This window comes from Choloepus didactylus, chromosome 5 (assembly GCF_015220235.1).
Source record: "Choloepus didactylus isolate mChoDid1 chromosome 5, mChoDid1.pri, whole genome shotgun sequence".
Taxonomy (NCBI): Eukaryota; Metazoa; Chordata; class Mammalia; order Pilosa; family Megalonychidae; genus Choloepus; species Choloepus didactylus.
Window position 1 is genome coordinate 76,585,048 of NC_051311.1, and position 25,645 is coordinate 76,610,692.

The 25,645-nt window shown below is 37.6% G+C and overlaps 1 protein-coding gene across 8 annotated transcripts in view; it reads right to left on the reverse strand.

The window, feature by feature from the left end:
* Positions 1-25,645, reverse strand: part of ST7 (suppression of tumorigenicity 7) — a 366,579-nt gene that overhangs the window by 31,352 nt on the left and 309,582 nt on the right. For 5 of the 8 annotated variants that reach the window (XM_037836311.1, XM_037836313.1, XM_037836319.1 and 2 more), the window contains exons 10-11: positions 6,163-6,235; positions 4,591-4,693 (exon numbers count right to left, since the gene is read on the reverse strand). In XM_037836311.1, the coding sequence (XP_037692239.1) occupies positions 4,591-4,693; positions 6,163-6,235 (176 nt within the window). Of the gene's footprint in view, positions 1-3,492; positions 3,565-4,590; positions 4,694-5,263; positions 5,400-6,162; positions 6,236-25,645 lie in introns of those variants that run through there. The other 3 variants (XM_037836314.1, XM_037836316.1, XM_037836315.1) reach the window with 2 other exon arrangements.

The window sequence follows — 25,645 nt, forward strand, 5'->3', positions numbered from 1 at the left end:
AATCATAAATATCTTTTGTTTTCCTTTTTTTTTTTTTATATTGCTCAATGCTGGTAAGAGTGTGACGAAACAGTGAATAAGAAGTCACTTACTGATGACAGTATAAACTGCAACTATCTTTTTGGTAAGCAATTTGGCAATAAGAAGCAAGAGTCTTAAAGTGCTTCTAAACTTGGCTAGTAATTCCAATTATGTAAATCTATCCTAAGGAAATAATCCCAAAGACCAAAAAATCTTTACACCCAAAGAAGTTCACTTCAGGTTTTGGCTACCATCTGATACCCTACAAAGGAGGCCTCAGGAAGTTAAATCATCCAGGAAACAGTTACTGAGAATATTCATAAAGCATTTGAGCACATATGGACAAAATGTTTGGACTTTAACATTAAATCAGAGGTCAAGCTTTTTAAGATCACAGAACTGAAAATCTTATGATCCTTCCCCAGACACAATAAATATATCCCCAATACCTACCATAAAGTCAATGTGAAAAAAATACAGAGAAAAAAAATATGTCTAACATTGCTTGTAGCAAACCAATAAATTACTCATTTTTTTTTTGGAAACTAGTCAGAAAGTGAAAGTTTATCTTTAGTACCCTGAAGGAGCCAATGTAACATCCTCCAGACCATACAGGGAAAGCCTTGCCATATAGATGCAGCATACTAAGAGTACATGAGCACTGGTTAACTTAGATCTGTATAAAGAAATGAGTCACTGATAGAAATGCCCTCCTGCCCCAAATGTAGATCTCTCAATTGCTAAGGGAAAGTGGAAGAAAAAGTCAAAGCCAAAAATCTAGTAAATTATAATACAGAGATGAGGGTGTAAAACTGAGATGAGGGTAACCCTTCCTCTCTCTGGCATCAGATGAGTGAAATTTTCTTACTCCCTTTAAATGCAAAGTTCCTATTTTAATCCCATCAAATGGAAAGCATCCTAAAATGGATTAGAGATTTCTTTGTCATCTTAATGTGTCCAGATCTTGAGAATCATTGAGACCCTAAAACTGAAAAGTTTTTCTCCTCCTCTTAGAGCTGAGAATAAATGCTTAGGAAATATCAAATTAATGTAGGGACAGCCAGGTGCTAACACTGAGCTAGGAACTGGGACACATGGCCTCTCTGGCTGCCCCCAGTCTTTCTCAAAAAGGGATAGGAGCAGCATGCACATTATCATTGCACTGTAGTAAGCTGGGGGCACAGAGGCAGGAGACTGATTCTGCTGGTGAGGAAGGTGAACAGGAAGGTACCAGCTTCCTAGTGGTGACTTTTAGTGGTAGGGTGGGTGAAGGATGAGCAGGATTTCCTCAGAGGAAGCAAAGAGGAAAGGGGAGGGGAGTGTTTCTGAAAAGATGAACAGACTGTTAGAAGGAGCTGGAAAAAAATGAAAAATAAGTTGGGGCAGGATGTGAAGGGTCCTGATAACTGCCCAAGAAGTTTATACCTTCTTCTCTAGGACTTAGGGACACAGCCACAGAAGGGGAGTGGACACATTATAATTTGTAATGATGAGTCTATGTGCCTTTCTCCTTACTAATCTGTTGGGATCTAAAACTTCAAAAATTCTGGTGTTTAGAATCTGACTACTTAAGAGGCTCTCCTTCAGAATAGAGATTCATGGCTTTCTATTTTTATTTCATAGCCCTGTGGTGTAGTTAGGAGCAACACACTTAGGTGAAGAAAATTCCTAAGAGTAACCCCCCTGGGATAAACAACAAATATTCATCACTGGATACTGAAATATTTCCTATGTACTTTTGCTTAATGAGATACCAAATGAAAACTAAACTGGAAATTTATGGAAGGCAGTTCTCAGCTATTCTATTTATTCTTTCTCTGAGCAGACTATAATTAGGTAAAACAAGTATGAAGATAGTGAAAATTCCTATGGTAGGCCGTTGACCACTTCTATGATAAGAGAAAAGAAGTGTTGGTGGTGTTTAGGATATGCTGATATCTTGAAATTAAGGAATAGGGTGCTTTGGGAAAGGGCTCAAGCCTAGGCTGGACAGCCACCTGGTGGGATCTGGGAGGCAGTGAAGGGTGATGTTTAAGGGTCAGACAACCCAGATTCAGTTCAAGCTCTGCCATTTACTTGCTGTGTAAGCAGGTTACGTAGCCTTTCCAAACCTCACTGCCCTCATTTATGTAGCAGAGTAGCAGAGATAATATAAAACACCTCCTAGTGTTGTTACAAAAAATAAATGAGATGGTGTATATAGTTCAGTTAGCACTGTGCTTCACACACAGTAAACATTCAATAGAAACCAATAATAAAAATAATTATTGTAATATCATTATAAGGAAAGAGTCAAGCTCAGAATAAGAAGTTCACCTAGATGAACTTTAAGGCCTCTTCTCACATTAAGAGTCTAATAGTCTATATTCTTCAGTAATGTCTGATTAGAATTGAGGCCCTTCCTCTGCCTGCAGAGGTTCTGGTTTGTGTATGTATGTTTGCTGAGGTATTAGCTAAGAGTCCAATAAACAGCAGAAAATACGTAAAAGATGTTTATAGTATACATGTACCAGAGGTTTGTAGTTAATTCTGAACTTATAAAGCCAGTGACTCACTGAGCCCTTTCCCCATAGAAATGTTAATATATGGAGCAGCTCTGGAAACAGGTTTCCACCCAAAGTCCAATCACCAACAAAGCAGACTGGTGGAGAATCTGTTTACCTAGATATCCTATCATCTCTCAGTTTCAGGATTAGAAGTAGAGCAAATCAAAATTTCAAGTGTTTTCACTGTCAGAAGAATTTTATTTTGCAGGTGGAATAATGGTTGACTGAGTCAAATTCTTCCACTGAGGCCTTAAACTATTTCTTAGGGTTGTAACACTCTTCTACTAGAGGCTCAAGTAACCATTCCACACCATTATCATAGAATTAAATGGCTGCTTCAATCAAAATTTGTACACATTTTCTATCCTGTGCTCAGGATTATAAGGCTCTGTGTAGTAAAACCCAACAAGTTAAGGCCTAGTTCCTAGCCCTGAGGGGCCTCCTGCAAATCCAAGATCAATAATTTTAATACTTTTACAAATATAGGGTGCTCAAGCATGTTCAAAGAACTCTGAATATATGTCACCTCACTTTGATCTTTAACATAGAAGGATAGTTAGGGCTTATATTTTTATCTTCATTTTAAAGATGTGTTCAGAAAAGCTAAGCCCAAGGTCACATAGCTACAAACCACAGAGCCAGAACTTGAAACCAAGTTTTTGTCTCAGTATCCAGGACTCCACTGCCCAATGTTATTTCTAAAAGAGCCTCATTTATTCTCACAGAGCAGCTTGGTATTCGGAGCATAGTATTCAATAAATATTAATTGATGACCTATACAATTCAGGACAGTATTTTCATGTTTAGTTTTTAATTTTAATCAAGGTTGACTAGACATTTTTAGCTTAGGTGAAAAAATATTATATAGATATATTTTATAATGCCCTATAAACAATACCTAAGTCTACAAATACTGTGTCAATCAGAATCCACTATAACTAGAGTAGATGAAAACATCCTTATGCAAAGGTGGCACTGTGCATCGCTCTTCAGTTTCCTGTTAAGTGAAAAGATGACGATGACTTAAGTAAAACCTCAGGAATGACATTAGATCACTTACCTCTCACACTCTGGATATCAACTAAATAGAGTGAAGTAGGAAACTCCATAAATCATCTCATACACACACATAAACACACACTACCCTTTTGCTACATTTCAGCAGCAGCACAAGAAAAAAGCCTTCCTTTGTCATTTTTCACCAATAAAAGTCCTCATCAGACATTTTGACAAGAAAGTTATGCCCTGTAGTCCCTAATGTGAATAGTTTCTTAGAAGTCAAAATGGGCTCTGAAAGTGGCTCTTCATTAGCATATGTGCCTATTACACAGCAAGTACTCAAATACGGGTAAGTCATAAATACACAGTCATCTGAAAAAAAATTATAGAAATACTTCCTGCCCTGATTTGATTTCCTTAAAATCAATCTCAGAAAAAAGATGCAAAATATTGGGTATTTATAAATTGGTAAATCATATGGTTAATAAGAAAGACAAATACTTCCTACTATATATACCTATTAAAATAGCACTTACGAATTGAAAACTAGTTATCATACTTTGAGGTTTTCCCTATTATTTTCTTGCTGATTAACTGTCATTTATTTATAGAGACATAGGATACCACATTAGTATTTTGCATCACTCTTATTCACAACAAGGCTTCCTTCCCAAGTTGGGTCTAAGGAAGACTGCTGTTAAATTCCTATCAAATGCAGCAACACTGCTGAGAGCTTCACATTTGTCAGTTTCACACTTCCTGACCTGGCCTGCCCAAGCAACAGTCTATCAATTTACCCTTATTATGCAAAGCCCTAAAATCAGCCCCCAAACCTCTTGAATGTAGCTTTTGCTTAAAAAGAGATTAATGATCATAGACTACACAGGACCTCTATATATGCTGGTTGCAATTCACTTTTTTTTTTTTTTTTTTAATAACTGGGTATATTTGAGACATCATATTGTGGCCAGTGAACAAACTTTCTCTGCTATCCCGAGTTCCTGTGGGGATTCCACAGACTCACTTTTGGCACGTGAGGATTGAATTCCACAGCCCTATGAATGGCCTCTACTGCATTCATCTCTGCTGTGCTCAGCCCCCGCCGTGATGCCGCCTCTGGAGAGAATCTGAAAAGCAGAAAGACAAACACCATCCAGTTGGGACCTCTGCTTGGGCAACAACCCACAGAGGCATCTATACATCAAGGGCCCATAAAACCACAGCGAGCCAATGGCGCGAGCTCTCCAAACCTCCACTACATGGAACCTCTGAGTGACCTCCTCAGACAGAGGCCAACAAAAACCCCAGCAGAAGCAGAAAGCGTGCTTGCATCTAATGGCGGCAGGAATTAAATTCAGCTGTCAAGCCTCTCTGTCTAAATAGCTAATCTAAATTTTCTATGAGGTACCTGCTTAGGTCGGGGGAAAGGGGGAGGACTGACAAGGGCAGACAGTGTAGGAAAAAGAGAAAACTATGTTACAGAAGAGCGCACTTGGTTAAAAACAGAACTGGGGAGAATTTTAAAGGAGGCTCCCAACCCAATGTCAGTGCTGCGATGGAGGGTTAAGTTGTTGCAGCTTCAGCAGCAGGCGAGCCTGCTTGGGGCCATTCCGGCAGGGGGTGTGCATGCCCAAACTGTGGGCGAGACACCTGCCCAAGTGAATGAAAAAAACCAGACCATGCAATCTCTTTCTCACCTCACACCCAGGGCTAACTCCAGAGCTGTGCTTGGCAGGCAGACACCACAGGGGAAGCTGTGACAACCCTGGCCCTGCCCTCCCAAGCTGGAGTCGCTGTGTAGGGAGAAAAGATGTTGCAGTAGGTACTGGCGATCTACAGGATAAAAAAGAATGAAAGAAAATTACTTCGGTCTTGAAGTGCACACACACTTAACAGCAAACCTGTCTGACATAGCAGAGGCTGTTTTCTTTTCCTGTTATCTGCTTTTCAGTGCTCCAAAGGGGATTGTATTGGGGAAATATAAGCGTTTGTGAAGTCAAAAACAGTTAAGCCATCTATTCTCTTTCACCTGCCACTCATCCCTGGATGTTTATGGAGATTCTGTATGCAACAGTTACCTGCCTGAATAAAATGGGCAAATGTCTCACTGCGAGAGAACCTCAAAGTAAACGGACCCTTAATTTAGACTTGATGAGGCGAAGAATGGGAGATGACCATCCCCACTGGCTATATCATGTTTGTTTGACTACTATCCAGCTATGGACTGCTGGAGGGAGAGGAATACGCAAAAAATGAATGCAAGGAAGGCATTGTGTGTAAGTCCCAAGCAGGCCTTTTGGTATCTACTGTCTGGCAAAACAACCAACCAACCATCACCACCCAAAAAACAAAAAGAGTCACCTCAGAGGCATGTAATTTCATGTAAATCCCTCTTTGGCACCCATACACCCTTGCAATACCTGGGGATAAATATTCCCTCCTTCTAGTAGTAAAAGAAAAGATCAGCAGGTTTCGGAAAATGCATGCTCATAAGCAAGGATCTCACAAACTAAGAGATTAAACTTCCAGAGAAAGCCCTGACATTTCCTTAAGTCAGGTCAGGCATTTAGGACCGCACAAATTATTATTCACTTACTTGTCAGAGACAGCTCTTGCTTTGAGCAAAGCAGCTGTGTAGCATATTGTTGCCGACTTTGGTAAGCTTATATCTGTTAGGAGAAAGGAAAGTAGGAACTCTTGTAAATTTGCAGAAACAAAGAGCAATGATTTTTAATTTACTAGCATTTTAATCGTGTAGGTCAAATAATAAAGCATAAATTAAGGATATTTTAATCCAGATATCACACAAGAATCCAGTGCTCTTTTAATAATCAGGGTGGTGTATGAAAATAAGGGTAACATTTTTTTGTGAATAATTCATTTTTAAAATCCATCATGCTCTCTCTTTAGCAATCATCTATTTAAAAATCTAGATTTTTCCTATGTTCAGTTGTTGAGTTTATTTAAAGCAGAGAATAACTATAAATATATAAAATTCTTTGTTCCTTATAATAATTTCTCAACAGGAATATGAAATACTAATGAAGAAAAAATATTAACTGGATTTAAAATTTTAAAAAAGCTAAATAAATTATTCTTTAGTGGTCAGACTTAAACCAGATTTTCTTTTCATTATATTCCAAAAAGTTCACATTCAGTTTTTCATAGTGTATGTTAAACATGTAGAAGTCAGGGATATGTATATTCTATCTATCTATATACACACACATATACACGCACACACATATGAAATCTTTAGAAAACTATATATATGTTTTTTGTTTATTCAAATCTGTGACAAATCCCTTTCCTATCCCCCACAAAAACAGTTCCTTTCAGTTTGCATAAAAAATTTCAAGTGGGAAGAGGTGGGGGCTGGGGGAGTTGTTTACAGAGTCAAATAAGTTTATAGGGAAACAGAAGTACAGGCCTAAAATTAAGGCTCAATATTATGCACTGCCTTGACATCTAATGACCAAGTTCCCCTCTCCCCTCTGCTCCTGTGGATATGGTCCCCTAGCTAAACAACCCTCCTTACCAGCAGGACCCAATATAGTTCCTGCTTTTCCTTGAGTAGCAGGTTTCAGTTCCCTGCCAGCCCTTGGAATTATTCCAACAAGCCAATCACATCCTCCCCAGGGCACTCTGCCCTCTGGATAGTACAAAGCCTGCCTCCCACAGCCCCTGGTGGTTCACTTAGTTCCCACATGCAACCCCTGTGTAACCCTTCATGGCATGTGGTGTCCTCCTCCCCAGGGCTACCAGTACACATTTCTACTAAACTGCCCTAGATCTCTTCTGTCCAGTGTCAGGGGTCATGTGTTCCCCATAATCCCAGGCCAGGAATCTTTCCCTCACCAATAAAGACACGGTACAACTGAGAGTAAATAAACTCAAAGAGGGCAGTCCCTGTTGGGAGTAAAATATGGTTTTAAATTATTATTCCATCTCTCTTTAGAGTAGGATGAGTTGACATTTCTCTTCAGAATAGGATGAGTTGGTATTTAACACCCACAACCAAATTTACACTATGATAGAGAAATATCTTAATTAATAAGAGGTTAAAAAAAAAAAAAAATAGCCTACTCCCAGGTCCCACACTCAAGGTCACCCTAGGTTTCAGGAACTCCTGCAATGCCCTGCAAGTTTCTTCAAAGGGTCGTTTCCACTTTAGAAGGGTTATATTATAGTGAGAATTAAAAAAAAAGTCCCACAATTAGTCAACAGGCCATATAAGAAAATAATTTCATAAAGGAAGGACAATTCCTTATCCAATAACAAGTATTTACTATCATTTCCAGCATGAGGAACTTCTCTGAGGGAAATTTCAATGACATTAATAGAACACAACTAATCACTGAAAACACCAGCACAGAACTGAAAGGGAAAGAGGTGTTTGTAACCCTAATCTCATAAACAATATTCAAACAAGTTTCTACCACCATATGCATAGTATAAAATGGTGTACACAGAACTAAGAAGAAAAAATGAATGTCGGATAAATCTAAACATTTAATAGGCTTCTGGTAAGGAAAATCTATCCAGGGACCAAATCTTGTTTTCTAAGGTCAATTCATTGATTATTATCAGAAGATAACAAAAACAACAACAACAACAAAACTGCATAATAATACATGTTCTACTTAAAAGTTCAGACTTTTTATTTTAAAAGTACTCAATTATTTCTACCTTTCCCCATGTGGACTGTGTTCCTTCTGTGCCAACCTGGCACCTTTCTGTGAAGTGGGGACCAATGAAAAGCCCTAGGAGGGAGCTGAGCTGAAAATAATGGATCACAATCATTTGAAGGTAGCCATACAAGGTGGGTCCTCACTTGGAAAAGTAAAGAAAACCTGTTGTTAAGAACTTAGCTTCTCAATGAGAATAATATTGTGTTTTTGTGGGTACTTAATGAATCAAATGGACACATTCACCTAGGTGGAAATGCAGAAAAAGATACAATTGAAATGTTCCAGTAGAAGACTACAGATGCCTAATCACAGGTGACCTTTACTTCAGAACCACGTCCCCCACTCCCATAGGGGGACACTCAACAACTGTATCAACTGGATTCGGCAACATTAGGACTATTATAGTATGTTTTCTCCATTTAAAGAAAATTCACCCTTTTCCTTTATTGTATGTAAAGTAAGTGGTGTATGTGCGCAAGGATAATGGTCAAAAATATATTTTAATATCAAATGAGGAAAGGGGGAACCATGGCTCTATGAAAATAACCCATTCACAACTGAAGACATGCTCATTCTATTTATCTTTTGTCTACTTTAATAAGTTACTTTGCTCTCACTGTTTAACAAAAGTAAAAATAGCAAAAGACTCTTGAATAACTTGTCTATTTAGATATTTTCTATGTTTTTCTTTTAACGCTGCAAAAACAGTGTGTCTATTTCATAAGGAGCTATTATACCAGTGACAATCTATCTCAAAGGAGGGATGAATCACTCGAAAGAAATTGATACTAGATAAATTTCCCTTCAGGTAAAGCATCTTATTGTTCAAATGAAGTTTTTGTTTACAACATATAGTTTTAAATGATGCTGATCTTTCTGCAGAGCTCTTGGGCAATGTAAATTAAAAGTTTTAACATTTTGCATACCCAGCAATTCCACTGCTAAGACTTTATCCTAAGGAAATAATCATAAATGTGCATGAAGATTTAGCTTAAGGATGTTCACAACATTGTTTCTAATGGTGAAAAACTGGAAGCAACCTAAATGTCCAATCATAGGAGACTGGTTAAGGTTCTGTATACCTACAGGGTGCAATTCTTTGCTGTCATTAAATCATGTCATACGAATGTATTTAATGACCTGGGGAAATGTTTCATTTTTGTGCAAACATCAATAAGTAAAACAAGCTTACAAAAAGCATGATCCCACATTGTTTTTTTTTTTTAAAGAATTTATATGCATAGAAATAAAAAGACTGAGAATACTTATCAAAAATCAATAATGTTTATTTCTGGGTGGTGGAACTATAGGCATTTTTTCCCCTAATGTTTAACTGTATTTTCTAAGCTTTCAAGGATGCACATGTAAGAATAATGAATTTTAAAAGGATAACAATGATGCTAAATGAAATAATTTTTTCTACAAACTGGAGCAAATTACTGGGCAAATACATCAGTGAAGCCAGACACAGACAAACAAAGGCAGAATCTGTCATGTGAAGTGTCTTCCACCCGCAGATCCAGAGGATGCACTTACACACCCCTGTGAAAGTTAGCTAGTTTCTTTAGCAGTGTGCTTGCTACAGGGCACTCATTAACCATATTTTAAGGTAATAACTGCTTAAACATCTAAATCAGAGGCAGGAACTGCATGTTTTAGTTCACTGTTAAGAAAAACTATATATACCACCTCTAGAAGAAAGCTAATTATCATGAGCTGCTTGCCTCATGTGCAGTAACTCTTTCATTTCCAAAAAGGGACTGAGCCTTGGTTATTGCTCCCTAACATATTTTAACTTTTTACAGGAAGTTGTAAAAACAATAATATATAGAGTCCTGTGAACCTTTCCCTAGCATACCCCAATAGTGACATCATATATATAACAGTAGTACAATATTAAAACCCAGGAAATTGACATTGATACAGTACTGTTTACACTGCAGAACTTTCAGTTTTCACCATTTTTTCACATGCATTTGTGTGTGTGTGTGTACAGTCTATGCAATTTTATCCCACGCATAGATTCGTGCAACCACCACCATCATCAAGATACAGAACTGCATTGCAAAGCAACACCCCTTTATATTCATGTACCACCTCCAAACTTTCCCCTGGCAACCACTAATCTGTTCTCACCTCTACAGTTTTGTCTGCCTACTATGATTTTATGCCTTTATCACTAAGGTTGTGGATGGAATGGTAAGGTGAACAGAGTGACTAACAGTAGGGATGAAAATGGTACTACCAGAAGATATGAGGAGGAAATAAATCATCGGCTTTCTCGTATTGCCTGTAATTTATTCCGAAATTTTATTTTGAAGAAGAGACTTTCAAAATTATTCTAAGTTAGTAAGATTTTGTATGAACAGGACCTTTGGATATGCAGTGCCTTTCTGCCTTTTGCAAGTGACATTTAGCTACCACTGTTACCAGAAAGTCCCCTTAAGATTTAGAATCCAGGAGAAAACAAAAGGAAATAAAGAGATTTCACATAATTCCATTTTGTGTTGCAGAAACAAGGAATGCTAAATAAATGTCTCTCACTTAAGCAAAGCTGAACTGATAGTGTTAGTTTAATTTTTCATATACTTCTTGGCCATCTTGTGTTTCATACACATCCTTTCTGAAGGAGAAGAACTTTCCCCAAACATTGTAGGTAGGCAAAATACAATTGTCAGGAAAGTCTTTCATTAAAAACTACAATCTTGAACTTCATACCAATGGAACCAAAGCGTATGTAGTCTTTTATGTCTGGTTTCTTTCACTCAGTATAATGTCTTTGAGATGTATCTATATATCAGTAGTTCATTTCTTCTTGTTGCTGAACAGTATTTCCTTGCTAATGGATATGTGAATTCTTTTTCAGTTTGCAGCTATTATGAATAAAGGTAGTATGACCATTCTTGTTTAAGATTCTTTTTTTTTTAACATATAAACTCATTTCTCTCAAATATATACCTGGAAATGGGATTACTGTGTCAAAAGATACACACGTTTAACTTTGTTATAAACTGCTAAACAGTGTTCCACAGTGGTTTTAAGAGATTTGTGAAACTAAAACTTGGTGACAGAAGTCAGAAAATGGTTATATCTGGCTGGAAGGCAGTTATTGACTGGAAACGAGTGTGAGGCAAACTTCTGGGATGATGGAAAGGTCTATGCTTGATTCTGAGTGGTGGTCACACAGGTATAAACGTAAGTGAAAAGTTATCTAGCTCTACACTTAAGATTTATGCATGTTACTATATGTAATTTATACCTCAATAAAAAAGGTTTTTTAAAAAACCTACAATCCTGTGGTCTTCTGAAGCTGTCTTCTCTTACCAATCTAGCCTTTATAATATTTTTTTTAATTTTATGCAGAAAGTACAGAATTCCCATATACCACAACCCTTTCCTACAGTTTTCTCTATCATTAACATTTTGTATTATATTATTAACTATAGTCCATAGTTAATAATATTGGACTATTATTAACTATAGTCCAATATAGTACAGTCCTATGATTTTTTAAAAAAACATTTATTCTAGTAGCATATATACAACATAAAATTTCTCATTTCTCTCATTTATACAATTCAGTGGTGTTAAGTACATTCACAATGTTGTGCTACTGCTACCTCCATTACTAAAACTTTTCCATCACCCCAACAGAAACTGTAACAATTAACCTTCATAACATTTTACTTGCTTTCTATCATTCTGCTTACCCCATCTGCTCACCTCTCCATCTTCATCTAAAAATCACTTAATAGTTTTGCCTTCCATAACAAAACAGAATATGACTATCTCAGCCTTTCAAATTAAGATGGTTAAAATATCTCCTCAAACCTAATGCTTTCCGGGATAAACAACTCCAGTTCCTCAACTGACATATTTTTAAAAACTTCTCATCTGTTTTGTTACCAGGCCATAGAGGATTTCAAAGTATAAGGATTAGAAACAGGAATAATCCTCTACATACCTCAAACCTGACTAGTCCAGAGCTCAAGGGAAACGTGCAGTCTGAGGAACCCTGGCCACCATCCCTCTCTGAGTGCCAGCTAGGACAGCCCTGGTACTGAACAGCTAGGCCACATCATTTGGTTCTGTGATTGTGTGGTCAACAAAATCCCCCAGAGTCTATTCACAATGATTTCAGCCAAAGCCAGTTTTTTTCCTCTCTCTCTCTTTTGAGCCTATAAGCAGGATTTCATATTTGACCGCTATTACATTCTAAATCTTAAAATTAAACTTAAACCATTAAATTATAATGGTTTCAGCACATCATTCCAGTCCATTACTCATCTTTCTGACTCAAACTAACACACCAGCTTTGTTCTATCTATACATTTCATATGTGTGCCTTCCTTATATGATCATAATCATCAGCAAAATTATCATTTACTGCTATATGCCAAATACTAGTGTTAATCACTTATATACATTATCCTATTTCATCCTCAGAGCAACCCATGAAAATAAGGCATAGAATGGTTAAGAAGTATGCCAATATCCCATAGTTAGAATAATTGGGAGCCTTCTCCAGAGTACATAATTTTTAACTGTGCTATGTTGTCTCCAAGGGTCTGATAAAAAATACTGACCACGGCAATACCAAGGAGAGAATCTGGGAACAGAATTCTAGAGATCAATTTCAACTTGCAAAGGTCTGCAATGATATATGTGCAACCATCTATTAGTTATATATGACCACATTGCTCCATGTTATCCAAAAGGATAGCATCAAAAACATTATCCTTATAAACAGGATAAAGAAAAAATAATAATGATAAAAATAACAGCTGTCAAATATTGAGAATTTACTTTATTGGCCAAGTTTTATGTTAAGCAGTTTACATGTCCTTAAAAATTGTCAAATGTTTTGCTTAAATAAAGATATAAGTACATCTCCGCCATTCCCCTTATGCTGAAACAGGAAGAAAACGGCCATTTAAATACTATTCTATAGACTCCCAAGTATTTGGTATCCCCTAGTATCCACTATCTCTTTGTTTTTATTTGGCACAACTTCCTTAGTAAATTCATGTTGGATTTTTCATCACCTCTTTTTTTGCTGAAATTCTTAAAAAAAAAATCAAAAGTATTAAAGGGAAATAAAAAATAAGAGTGAACAGTTGTACTTTCTTATAAACTTGTTATAATAATACTTTCTTCCCCAAATAGTAATACCATAAGATAGATTCAAAGAATTTGACAACAGCATTGGACTGTGAAGGTCATCCAAGTCAAATCTTTTCTTTTACAGATGGAAAAATACAGACCTAGAAAAGCTAAATGATATTCTTAAGAGCCACCCAACTAGTTAGTGCAGAATTGATCTTGCAATACCATGTCCTAGTTACCATCTCATACTGTCAGTGTGGTATTTGCTTTTATTTTCCCTATCATCATTCTCTTACACTTCTTCACCTTTTTGCTTGGAAAATAGCTTCACACTTTAAAGTCTTAAGATTTTTGCTCCTTCTGGACTTCAGCCACCCTGACTAAAGCCTGCTTAACAGATTTATACCTCACTTGTATATACTTACTTAGCTATTTGTCTTTCTGATCTTTTCATATTCTTAAACCATTTTTCCTCCTTTACATCTGTTTCCATTGGGAATGACTATAATTTCATCTTTTAGCATCTCCCATCCTTCTTGAACCATTTTCCACTTTAAAAAACTCTGTATATCCTATGCCAAATAGCATCATCACACAGTAAGTTATTTATTGAATCTCACTTATGGGTTCATAGTCATCTATTCTCTGAATTAAGAAAATAGTGCAGCTTTGGCTTTTTGTTGTTATTTGTTCTTGCTCATTTTTTGATTCAAGGAACACTTCCATATCTTATGTTCCCTTCTTTTACTAAAACAAGCTACAGGATAACAAGGTCTCTGTCTTAAGGTTTTTCTTGTTGGTAAGAATTAAATCCAGGGTATAATTACCCTCATGCTTTGTTCTACTTTAGGAGTAAAGTGTCAACAAGGCAAGGCAAGAATTTATCAGATGCTCTGCTCTCAGCAAATGAGACTTCTAGATCTGCACATGTAGGCATTCAGACCATGAACTCCCTTGTCTCTAAATTCATAACCTTTGTTATAAAAAATAGGTGGACACTCCACCCTTTCCCCACATTCCATATTTTCTCCTCGTGCCATTGTTATGATACCACAGAAGTAGGTAGGTGTTGATGGATTACACGAGTACTGGCAGGCTCTTCGTCGTGTCTTATTTATACTCTCCTGAAAGATAGATTATCTGAAGGCTATGCTGGGTCTACACAGTCCTCAATTTCCTGCAGTTAAGAGATCACCAGAGAGCAAATGAAAATTAAGGGGTTATGGTTTTAAGGAGGAAGTTTTGCATACCCAAGAAACAATAAAGTTTCTGCATTGGAATTTCCATATCTTGTTTAAAGAAGAAAAACAAATCAAACTCGAATAACTCTTTTATACTTATCAGTTGGAAAACCTAACAAATTTCTTCCTCAATTATAGAAATCTGAGTCACTGCAGTGTCTGAAGTCACCCCACCGGTCCTCTTTGTGCCACTTCATTCTCTTTCATGCCTTAGTGCTTTCACACTGTGTGTTCATCTTTCAAACACCTCAAGTTAAAAAAGGGCAAGCATGAATCTACTGTGCAATTCTCACTTTGCAATCAGACTGAAGCCCCTTCTCTGCTGTCATTCATTCCTTCCATGTCTCTCTGTTGCGTTTTGAATAAAATCTAAGCTGGATCCAAAACCCTTTGGATTCTGGTCCCTACCTAGCTCTAGGAATGCATCTTCTGCTCTTTGCTGCACCCCTCCCTTACTCCTTTGTTCCAAGATTTGAAGTTCTCCTAAATAAGCCATGGAGATTGTGCCCTTAGTACCTTTCAATATGGTCTCTGCCTCAAGCAACTTCTCTGTCTGGCCAGCCAATACTGCCTCCTCCAGGAAGGCTTTCTCACTCTGCCTTCCTGGGCAAGGGGTCCCTTCCATCTTGGGTTAAACTCCATCACAGCCCTTATACTCTACTGTACAGAAACTGTCTGCTCCTTCATTTCCCTCTTCTACCTACATGTAATGCTCCTTGCAGTTAAGAGCTGTGTTTCTTCATCCCTTTGTACCCACAACACAAAACAATGTCCGGCACACAGTGGATGGTTAGTGTTTGTTGAACGAAATCCTAAATTAACTTACTGTCATCTCAAATCACTTCATATTAGTCTCTGCTCATATGCAAACATTTACATCTAATTTAGCTTCAGGGAGAAAAAAAATGGTCAGTATTGATGGTTGTTTTAAGAGGGAGTCAGAAACTTGTTATTTCTCAACATGTTTACTGCATTTATCTTTGCTATGGCATTCCAAAAGAATGCAGGAAATTGTAACAGTGCTCTAATCTATAAAGCTATTTGAAACAGAAGTGGAAAGAAAAAGTTGGGCAAGAAGAAAAAACAAATAAAAGCTGAAATGAGGTTGACAATCTTTTTAACCGAATTTTCTTTTGTTTATCTTTCAATAATCACAATAACAACTGAGATGTAGCTTAAAAGGGATCACTGGCTTGGGGGACTTCCGTGACCAGACACATACTGTACACCGATTTAGAATGGATGGAAGAGCTGAAATCACAGCACAGAACTGTAAGTAAAATCTCCCAATCTGTGGAGGCTGGTGCCCCTCCCCCTAGCACAGCAGGCTGTTCTGGAGTCACTTACCCAGGGGAAAAAAGCAGCAGTTTCTACCAGGACGAGGGGAGGGAGCTCAACCAAGCTCCAATTGCAGACTTAATTAACAAATTCAGACTGCTGAACACAAGCTCTGAGCACAGATAAACCAGGAGAAAGCACAAAAGAAATCTGGAGGTTTCTCCCCAGCAGAGAGGAGTTGGGGCTGACAGAAAAGAAAAACAAAAAACAGAGGTGTTTGGAGTTAGCTGAGTGTAAAATGCTAGAAAAGGGCTGTGCCCCAAAAAAGGAGAACACAGAGCTGAGTACCAACTGCAGCTCAAGTGGCAAACCGGGGGGCTGGGGACTGGCTCTGTAAAGGATTTTTTTGTTTTGCTGTTACTTTTTAGCATAAAGAAAGCAGCAGGCTTTTATAGTTGTCAGTACTGCCCCAGGCAAGGGCGGAGATAAGGAAGATCTAAGAGACAAAGTACTAGTCAGGTGAAGAAGATAATTTCCTGAAGGGCATATCTTCTCCAAGAAAGGGGATGGGGAACAGGCCCCAGTACAAGCGGCAGAATCCCAGGGGCTGGAAAATGGAAACAGTTTAAGCCTGTCCTCTGCCTCAGCCTCTGTTTCAACCATGCCCCTGGCAGGCACAGGGTCTGCTGAGAATTAAAGTTACTGTACCACTTCCACTTTAGACCAGTGGGGAGCTGTGGGCTGACAAGCACTATCTGCTGGTCAGGATAGGAAAAACAAAGAATCAAGATGCTTCACAGCATAGACTGGAAACCTGTTGAGTCTCATTGTTGGGGAAACTTGATATGCATTACACCCTCTTCCTAAGTCCTGGGCCTGTCTTGTCTGGGAAAATCTGATTGGGGTCAATCCTATCTGGGGAGACCCTCCTCATAAAAACTTCCATACAGCCAGGGCAAGAACCAGAAAAACAAGAGCTGAAAAATTCAGAAGCTATGCTAGAGGTCTAGAATCAGTTGAAATGAATGTCAAACAATAGAGAGAGAACAAAGCCAGCCAACAAGAAAACCCTAGGTAAAAGAGAGGAAACGACTTCCAGAATAAACAAATCAAAGAAATCAGATGCCTAGACACCAGCAAAAAATCACAAGTCATACCAGGAAGAACAAAGATGTGGCTCAGTCAAGGGAACAAACACTCCAAATGAGATACATGAGTTGAAACAACCATTTAAAGATGTTCAAACAAATCTTCTAAATCAATTCAATGAGTTGAAGGAAAATGTGGCAAAAGAGATGAAGGATATAAAGAAGAAACTGAGTGACTATAGAGAAGAACTTGAAAGCTTGAAACAACACATGTCAGAACTTATGGGAATGAATGGCACAACAGAAGAGATGAAAGACACAATGGAGACATACAACAGCAGCTATGAAGAGGCAGAAGAAAGGATTCAGGAACTGGAGAATAGGACATTGAAATCCTACACACAAAAGAACAGATAGGGAAAAGAATGGAAAAATATGAACAAGGTCTCAGGGAACTGAATGACAACATGAAGCACACAAATATACGTTATGGGTGTCCCGGAAGGAAACGAGAAGGGAAAAGGGGCAGAAAGAATAATGGATGAAATCACTGAAAATTTCCCAACTCTTATGAAAGACATAAAATTACAGATCCAAGAAGCACAGCATACCCCAAACAGAACAGATCCCAGCAGACCTACTCCAAGACAGATTGTCAAATGTAAAAGACAAAGGGAGAATTCTGAAAGCAGCAAGAGAAAAGCAATCCATCACGTACAAGGGAAGCTTGGTAAGACTATGTGCAGATTTCTCAGCAGAAACTATGGAGGCAAGAAGGCAGTAGTATGACATATTTAAGATACTGAAAGAGAAAAACTGCTGACCAAGTATTCTATATCCTGCAAAACTGTCCTTCAAAAATAAGGGCAAGTTTAAAATATTTTCAGACAGACACTGAGAGAGTTTCTGAATAAGAGAACAGCTCTACAAGAAATTCTAAAGGGAGTGCTATGGGCAGATAGGAAAAGACAGGAGAGAGAGGTTTGGAGAAGACTGAAGAATGAAGATTATCAGTAAGGGTAAAGAGAGATGAAAAAAAAGGTATGACATATCTGCTAGTTTGGATGTAATTATGCCCCCCAAACACCATGTTCTTTGATGCAATTTTGTGGAGGCAGATGTATTAATGTTGATTAGTTTGGAATCTTTGGATTGGGTTGGTTATACATGGAGATGTGACCCACCCAGTTGTGGGTAATACCTTTGATTATTTCCATGGAGGTGTGGCTCTGCCCATTCAACATGGGTCTTGATTTAATCACTGGAGTACATTAAAGAGAGCCACACAGGCCCAGACACTTGCTGACGCTGATGCTTAGACATGCTTGGAGTTGCAGGCCCCTGAGGTTGGCTGCAGCTTAGAGAAACATTTTGAAGGCAGCCATTGAAAGCTGACACTGATGTTTCGGAGAAGGCCATTTTGAAACACAACCTGGGAGCAAGCAGATGCCAGCCACATGCCTTCCCAACTAACAGAGGTTTTCTGGATGCCAATGGCCTTTCTCCAGTGAAGGTACCCTATTGTTGATGCCTTACCTTGGACACTTTATGACCTTAAGACTGTAACTTTGTAACCAAATAAACCCCCTTTATAAAAACCAATCCATTTCTAGTGTTTTGCAAAATGGCATCATTAGCAAAATGGAACAACATATAAAATCCAAAAGACAAAATATAGAAGAAAATACTGCCTTTATAGTAATAACATTAAATGTTACTGGATTAAAACACCCAATCAAAAGACAAAGATTGGCAGAATGGATTTAAAAACAGGACCCATCTAAATGCTGTCAGTCCTTTAGACTTAAGGACAAAACTAGATTGAAAGTGAATGGCTGGAAAAAGATATTTCATACACACACACAAAAAAAAACAACCCAAAAAGAGCAAAGGTAGCTATTACTAATATCAGACAAATTGGACTTCAAATGTAAACCAATTAGAAGAGACAAAAAAGGACACTATGTATTAATAAAAGGGACAATTCATCAAGAAGATATAACAACCATAAATATTTATGCACTGAGCCACAGTGCCCAAAATATATGAGGCAAACACTGACAACACTTAAGAGAGAAATAGACACTGCTACAATAATGGTTGGAGACTTCGATCAAACACTCTCATCGCTAGACAGAACATCTAGACAGAGGATCAATAAGGAAACAGAGATTTTGAATAGTATGATAAATGAACTAGACTTGTCATTTACAGAACACTGCACCCCAAAACAGCAGGGTACACATTTTTCTCAGGTGCTCATGGATCATTCTCAAGGATAGACCACATGTTAGGTCATAAAGAAAATCTCAATAAATTTTAAAAGATAGAAATTATGAAGTTGGAAATCAGTAACAGAAGGAAGGCTGGGAAATTCACAAATACATGGAGGCTAAGCAGCACACTCTTAAACAACCAGTGGGTCAAGGATGAAATTACAAGAAAAATCAGTAAATATCTCAAGGCAAATGAAAAATGAGAAGACAACATATTAAAACTTACAGGATGCAGCAAAGGCAGTGCTGAGAGGATAGCTGATTGCCCTTGACAACTGATCTTTTAATATATATATATTTTCTTTTTTTACAATCATATTTTTTATTGTAGAACACAACATATAAACATAGAAGTGATGACTTTCCAAGTGAAATTCAACAAGTAGTTACAGAGTAAATTTCAAAGTATGTCATGGGTTACAGTTCCACGGTTTCAGTTATTTCCTTATTGTGAAATATAACACATGTACAAAAAGATATCTTTCAAAGTGTGATTTAACAAGTAGTTATATAGGAGACAACTGATCTTTGATAAGGTGGTCAAGTTGACTCGACTAGGATAGAGCAGCCTCTTCAACAAAGGGTGCTTGGAGAACTGGATATCCATATCCAGAAGAATGAAAGAGGACCCCATCTCAAAAGTTATACAAAAATTAACTAGAAATGGATCAAAGACCTAAACATTAGAGCTATGACCATAAAACTTTTAGAAGAAAATGTAGTGAAATATCTTAAAGATTTTGTGATAGGAGGTGGTTGCCAAGACCTTATACACCAAAGTGCGAGCAATAAAAAGAAGAAATAGATAAATGGGATCTCCTCAAAACTGAATACTTTTGCACATCAAAGGACTTTGTCTGGAAAGTAAAAAGGCAGCCTATGCAATGAAGACACATTTGGAAGCCACATTATCAGATAAGGGTTTAATATCCAGTATATATAAAGAGATCCTACAACTCAACAACAAAAAGACAAACAACCCAATTTAAAAATGGGCAAAAGACATGGACAGACACTTTCTGAAGAGGAAATACAAATGGGTCAAAAACATATGAAATATGCTCAACTTCACTAGCTATCAGGGAAGTGCAAGTCAAAACCATAATGAGATATCTCACACCTACTAGAATGGTCATTATCAAAAAAACAGAAAACTACAATTGTTGGAGAGGATGTAGAGAAAGACGCACACTTATTTACTGTTTGCAGGAATGAAGAATGGTACAGCCACTCTGGAAGGCAGTTTGGTGGTTTCTCAAGAAGCTAAGTATAGACCTGCCATATGATCCAGTAATCCCATTACTAGGTATATACTTGGAAGAACTGAAGGCTAGGATGCAAACGGACATTTGTAAACCGATGTTTATAGCTGCATTATTCATGATTGCCAAGAGATGGAAACAGTCCAACGGTCCATCAACAGACAAGTGAATAAACAAATTGTGGTAGATATATATGATGGAATATTATGCAGCTGTAAGATAGAATAAAGTCATGATGCATGCAACAACATATTTGAAACTTGAGGACATTATGTTGAGAGAAATTAGCCAGAAACAAAAGGACAAATACTGCATGGTCTCACTTATTAACTACAATGAGCAATCCCTGAGAGTTAAATTTAAGAACACAGGTTATCAGGAGGTAGAAAGAGGGTAGAGATTGGGCATTTGATACTGAAGGAGTACAGAATGTGCAACAGGATTGATTGTAAAGATCCAGAAATGGATAGCACAATACTATCTGATGGTAGCACAATACTGTAAGTATAACGAACAAAGCTGAGTGTGAGTGTGGTTGAAAGAGGAAGGCTTAGCGGCATGTATGACACCAGAAGGAAAAACAGAGGATAAAAACTGGGACTGTACAACTTAGCAAAACCTAGAGTGGACAATGATGGTGATTAAATGTAGAAATATAAGAAAGTTTTTACATGAGGGAGAACAAGTGAATGTCAGCATAGCAGGGTGTTGAAAATGGGATGGTATATGGGAAAAAATACAATCAATGCAAACTAGGGTTTATAGTTAACAGAAACATTGTAATATTCTTCTATTAACTGTAACAAAGGCAATATATCAAAGCAAAACGTCAATAGAGGGGGATATAAAGGAGGTGTATGGGATTCTTGTTGTTTCTCTTTTTTTAGTTTTTTTTATTCTCTACTCTTTTTTTTTTTGTCTTCTTCCTTTGTGGAAGAAATGGAATTGTTCTTATATAGATTGTAGTGAATGCATAACTATGTGATTATACTGGGAGCTATTGATTGTTAACTTAGGATGGATTGCATGGTGTATAAATAAAACTTTAAAAAAAAGTAAACAGAAAGATACGAATGCTAAAGAAGATGTGAAGAGAGAGATACACCTATTCACTGTTGATAGGGAAGCAGAATAGTGCAGCCCCTCCAGAGGGCAATGTGGTGGTTTCACAGGAGGCTAAGCATAAGGCTGCCATATTTTCCTGTAACCCCATTATTTAGTATATGCTTGGAAGAACTGAAAGCAGGGCAACAAATAAGCATTTGCACACTGGTGTTCATGGCAGCAGTATTCATGATTTGCAATGGATGGAGGTGGCCTAAGGGTACATAAACAGGTGAATGGATGGGTGAACTGTGGTGTATACATACCATGGAATACTGAGCGGCTGCAAGAAGGAATGAAGTTGTGAGGCATGAGCCTAGGTGAATGACCCTTGAGGACATTATGTTGCGTGAAATAAACCAGAAATGAAAGGACAAATACTGTAAGGCCTCACTAATATAAACTAACTATAATGAGAAAATGCTGAGAATTGAATTCAAGAGCACAGGTGATCAGGGGATGGAACGTGGGCAGAGATTAGGTAATTGATGATGCAAGAGTACAGAATGTTCAATAAGGCTAAAGGTTCCTAGATTGTACGCTCTTATAGCAGTCACATCTATTCCTGAATTTTAACTGTTATTTAAGAGATGTTTATTTGGTACAAAATTTATATTCTCTGTAGCACATTATATCTAATTTAACCTGTATGGTTAGTTTATCTAAACAACTTAATTACATGGAACCTTGAATAGGGAATGAGATCTTGTAATTATATACAGATCAATGTAATACCCCAATACATCCTAGAATATTTTTGGCAGAAAATAAAAAAATATATATGCAAAGTACCTTTGAGGGACAGTGGGAAAATGTAGAAGTATTAAACTTCCCCAACCGGGGAATTCCTGATATTATCACAAGCATTAGGGACTACCAATTTAATAAGTCAAGCCCTCGATCTTGGGGCTTGCCCTTATGAAACTTATTCCTGAAAAGGAGAAGCTAGGCCTACTTATATTTATGTCTAAGTCACCCCCAGAGGACCTCTTTTATTGCTTAGATGTGGCCTCTCTCTCTCAGCCAACTCTGAAAATAAACTCACTACCATCCCCACTATGTGGGACATGATTCCCAGGGGTGTAAGTCTCCCTGCCAACATGGGACATGACTCCCAGGGATGATCCTGGCCCTGGCATCACAGGACTGAGAATGCCTTCTTGAACAAAAAGAGGAAAAGAAATGAAACAAAATAAAGCTTTAGTGGCTAGGAGATTTCAAATAGAGTTGAGAGTCATTCTGGAGGTTATTCTTATGCATTATAAAGATATTCCTTTTTAGTTTCTGGTGTATTAGAATAGCTAGAAAGAAATACCTGAATCTGATGTACTGTAATCTAGTAGACGTGATTCTTGATGATTGTAGAACTATATAGCTTTTATTCTGTGATTGTGTGATTGTGAAAACCTTGTGAGTGACACTCCCTTTATCCAGTGTATGGGTAGATGAGTAAGAAAACAAAGACAAAATATAAATAAATAATAGGAGGGATAAGGGGTAGGGTGATTTGGGTGCTCATTTTTATTTTTTTCTTTATTTTGGAGTAATGAAAATGTTCTAAAGTTGACTGTGGCTATGAATGCATAGCTATATGATGATACTGTGAGTCACTGTATACTTTGGATGGATTATATGGTGTGGGAATATATCCCAATAAAATTGCATTTTAACAAAAAAAAAGGATCATTAATGCTCCCATGCATAAAACTAGGTCAATTAAGAGTTGAGTCTCTAATTTATGATGGTAAAATAATATTTTCAAAGGTAATAGCAACCAGATAAATAAATCCCAAAGTGCTCACAAGTGAGGACACTATGTCATAGTGCATCTCCATCTACTAATTCACTCATTCACCACTGACATTCTAAATGTCTATTCTAATACACAGGTGCCCAAGATAAAGAAGACACAGGGCCTGCCCTCAAAAGGTTTCTTTCTCTGCACTTCTCACAGAATTTTTCAAATAGATTCACTGAGCACTGATTCATCCTGCCTCAACTTTCTGTTTGTTTTTTAACATTTTTCCACTAGACTGAAAGCTTCTTGGCAACAAAGAATAGATCATTTCCATCTCTGAATCCCAGAAGCACTTGAAATTTAGTATCTTCAGCATAACAGGAATTTGATAAATCTTTGTTGAATTGATTTGGAAAATTAACTTAATCACTCTCTATAAACCTTTAAGGTTATAGAGAATGGGCGTCCCTTTTCTTGGCCAGGCAACAAACTGATATCTTCACCAGATATACTCAAGCTTGTGTTAATCTAACACATGTGTCCTTGACAGATGATTTTGAAAGCTATGATCTAACCAACCAAAGAACAAACAAAAATGGAAAACAAATAAAAAAGGTCCATTTATCTTTCACAATCTGTTTTTGGATTGTGATGTGTTGTTATTAACCCATTAAGTGATGCTGTCCTCCATGTGGCTGTCCTAAATAAAGTTTCTTAGTTTAGTCCTGTTCATGAAATGATGCAAAGAAAATTACTGAAATCCAGAATTCTGCCCTTAGGTTTTTTTGATGTTGTTATTCAGGAAGGTGTGAGGTTTTTTGGTATCACCTTCAAAAAGCCAATCCAAGGTCTCCTTTCAACCAAAGGGTAAAACTTCACTACAGAAATAAAAAGTATTAATATACAAGAATCTCTATAAGATGTGCCACCTGGGATTTCAAAAATTCAATTGGGAAATTCTACATGACCTAATTTGGGGCAAGGGAGAGGGGCAGACAACACTCATTCAACTAGAAAAATTCATCTTATGCTACAAAGCCAAAGACCAGATGTCATTTGCAACTTTTGGACTGAATTACCCCAGAAGGTCTGGTCAGGGGTCTTTCTATGGCTGGTGCCCTAGAGCCAAACACGGCAGTTTATGTGATAGTAATGGCTGGCTAGGGAAGGGTGTTACCTTGGTAAGTTATGATAACTGGACAATAGGATTACTAAAGCCGACATAAATTTAGAGGGTTTGTGCATGTGCCAACTATGTGAATTACAGATGAGTGCATTAGTAAAAGGTCTTCCATCATCAGAGACAGTAGAAGCTTCTCATGCACATAGACTTTATTGAAATGACATACATTATCAGGACTTTTTTCCTCATTGTATATATATATAGTTCATCCCCTGACAGTCTTTCATTTTGTTCTCAAGTAACCTCAAAGGTCTAGTCCTCTTGACAGATCTACTCCTTGGTGTCTAAGTCAGCAGGGCACCAAATGCAAAGCTCTGCCAGACCATCATTTTTCAGTGACTCATGCTTCAGGTCCAAAGGTCCATGGTTATCAGTGCTGATTTCTTTCTTTCTTCTGTGAAGCAACATGATTCATTTGCCTGTCTATTACACGTAAGGATTCTCTTTGGGCACTTTCCTAGGATCCTTAATCATTCCACAAGAGCCAGCCCAGGGAAGGGAGCTGGACTAGGCTTGGAATCTGTCACAAAGGACATTTCAAACCTTCTTTCTCAAATGTGGCCTAATTTTGTGGTGGAAATTGTTTCAGAAGCTGCTTGTGCCTACGGCATCAGAACTCATATCCATATACATGACTGAGAAGCACTCTTTTGGAGGTCTTGACAGCCTGATACTTGAAATGCCGATGAATCCAGATTTTACGCACTGGTTCTCCTGAATTCTCAAATCCCTTAACTACTTGCCTACTTCCCTCAAACATAAATGGAGAATAGCCTCAGCAAGAGGCAGGATATCCAGGGACCATTTCAGAGGAACAATGATGATAGTTGAGTAATTTGTGCTGTTATAAGACCCTGAGCAATGAACAAGGCTTATGAAACTTTTCCTTAAAACTTCATGCTGATTCTGCAAAATAATATCAGCAAAAGGCTTATTCTCTGAATAGTGATTCCCTAATGACTTTCTTTAGAACTTCTGTTTTCAATTACTGAGATGAAAATATTTCCCCATTGTTAGAAATATACCCTATTCTAAAAAGCATACCCTCTGCACATTACCAGATGACAGATAATAATGCTAATTTAGGATGGACCTGAATGGCATCAGTAAAA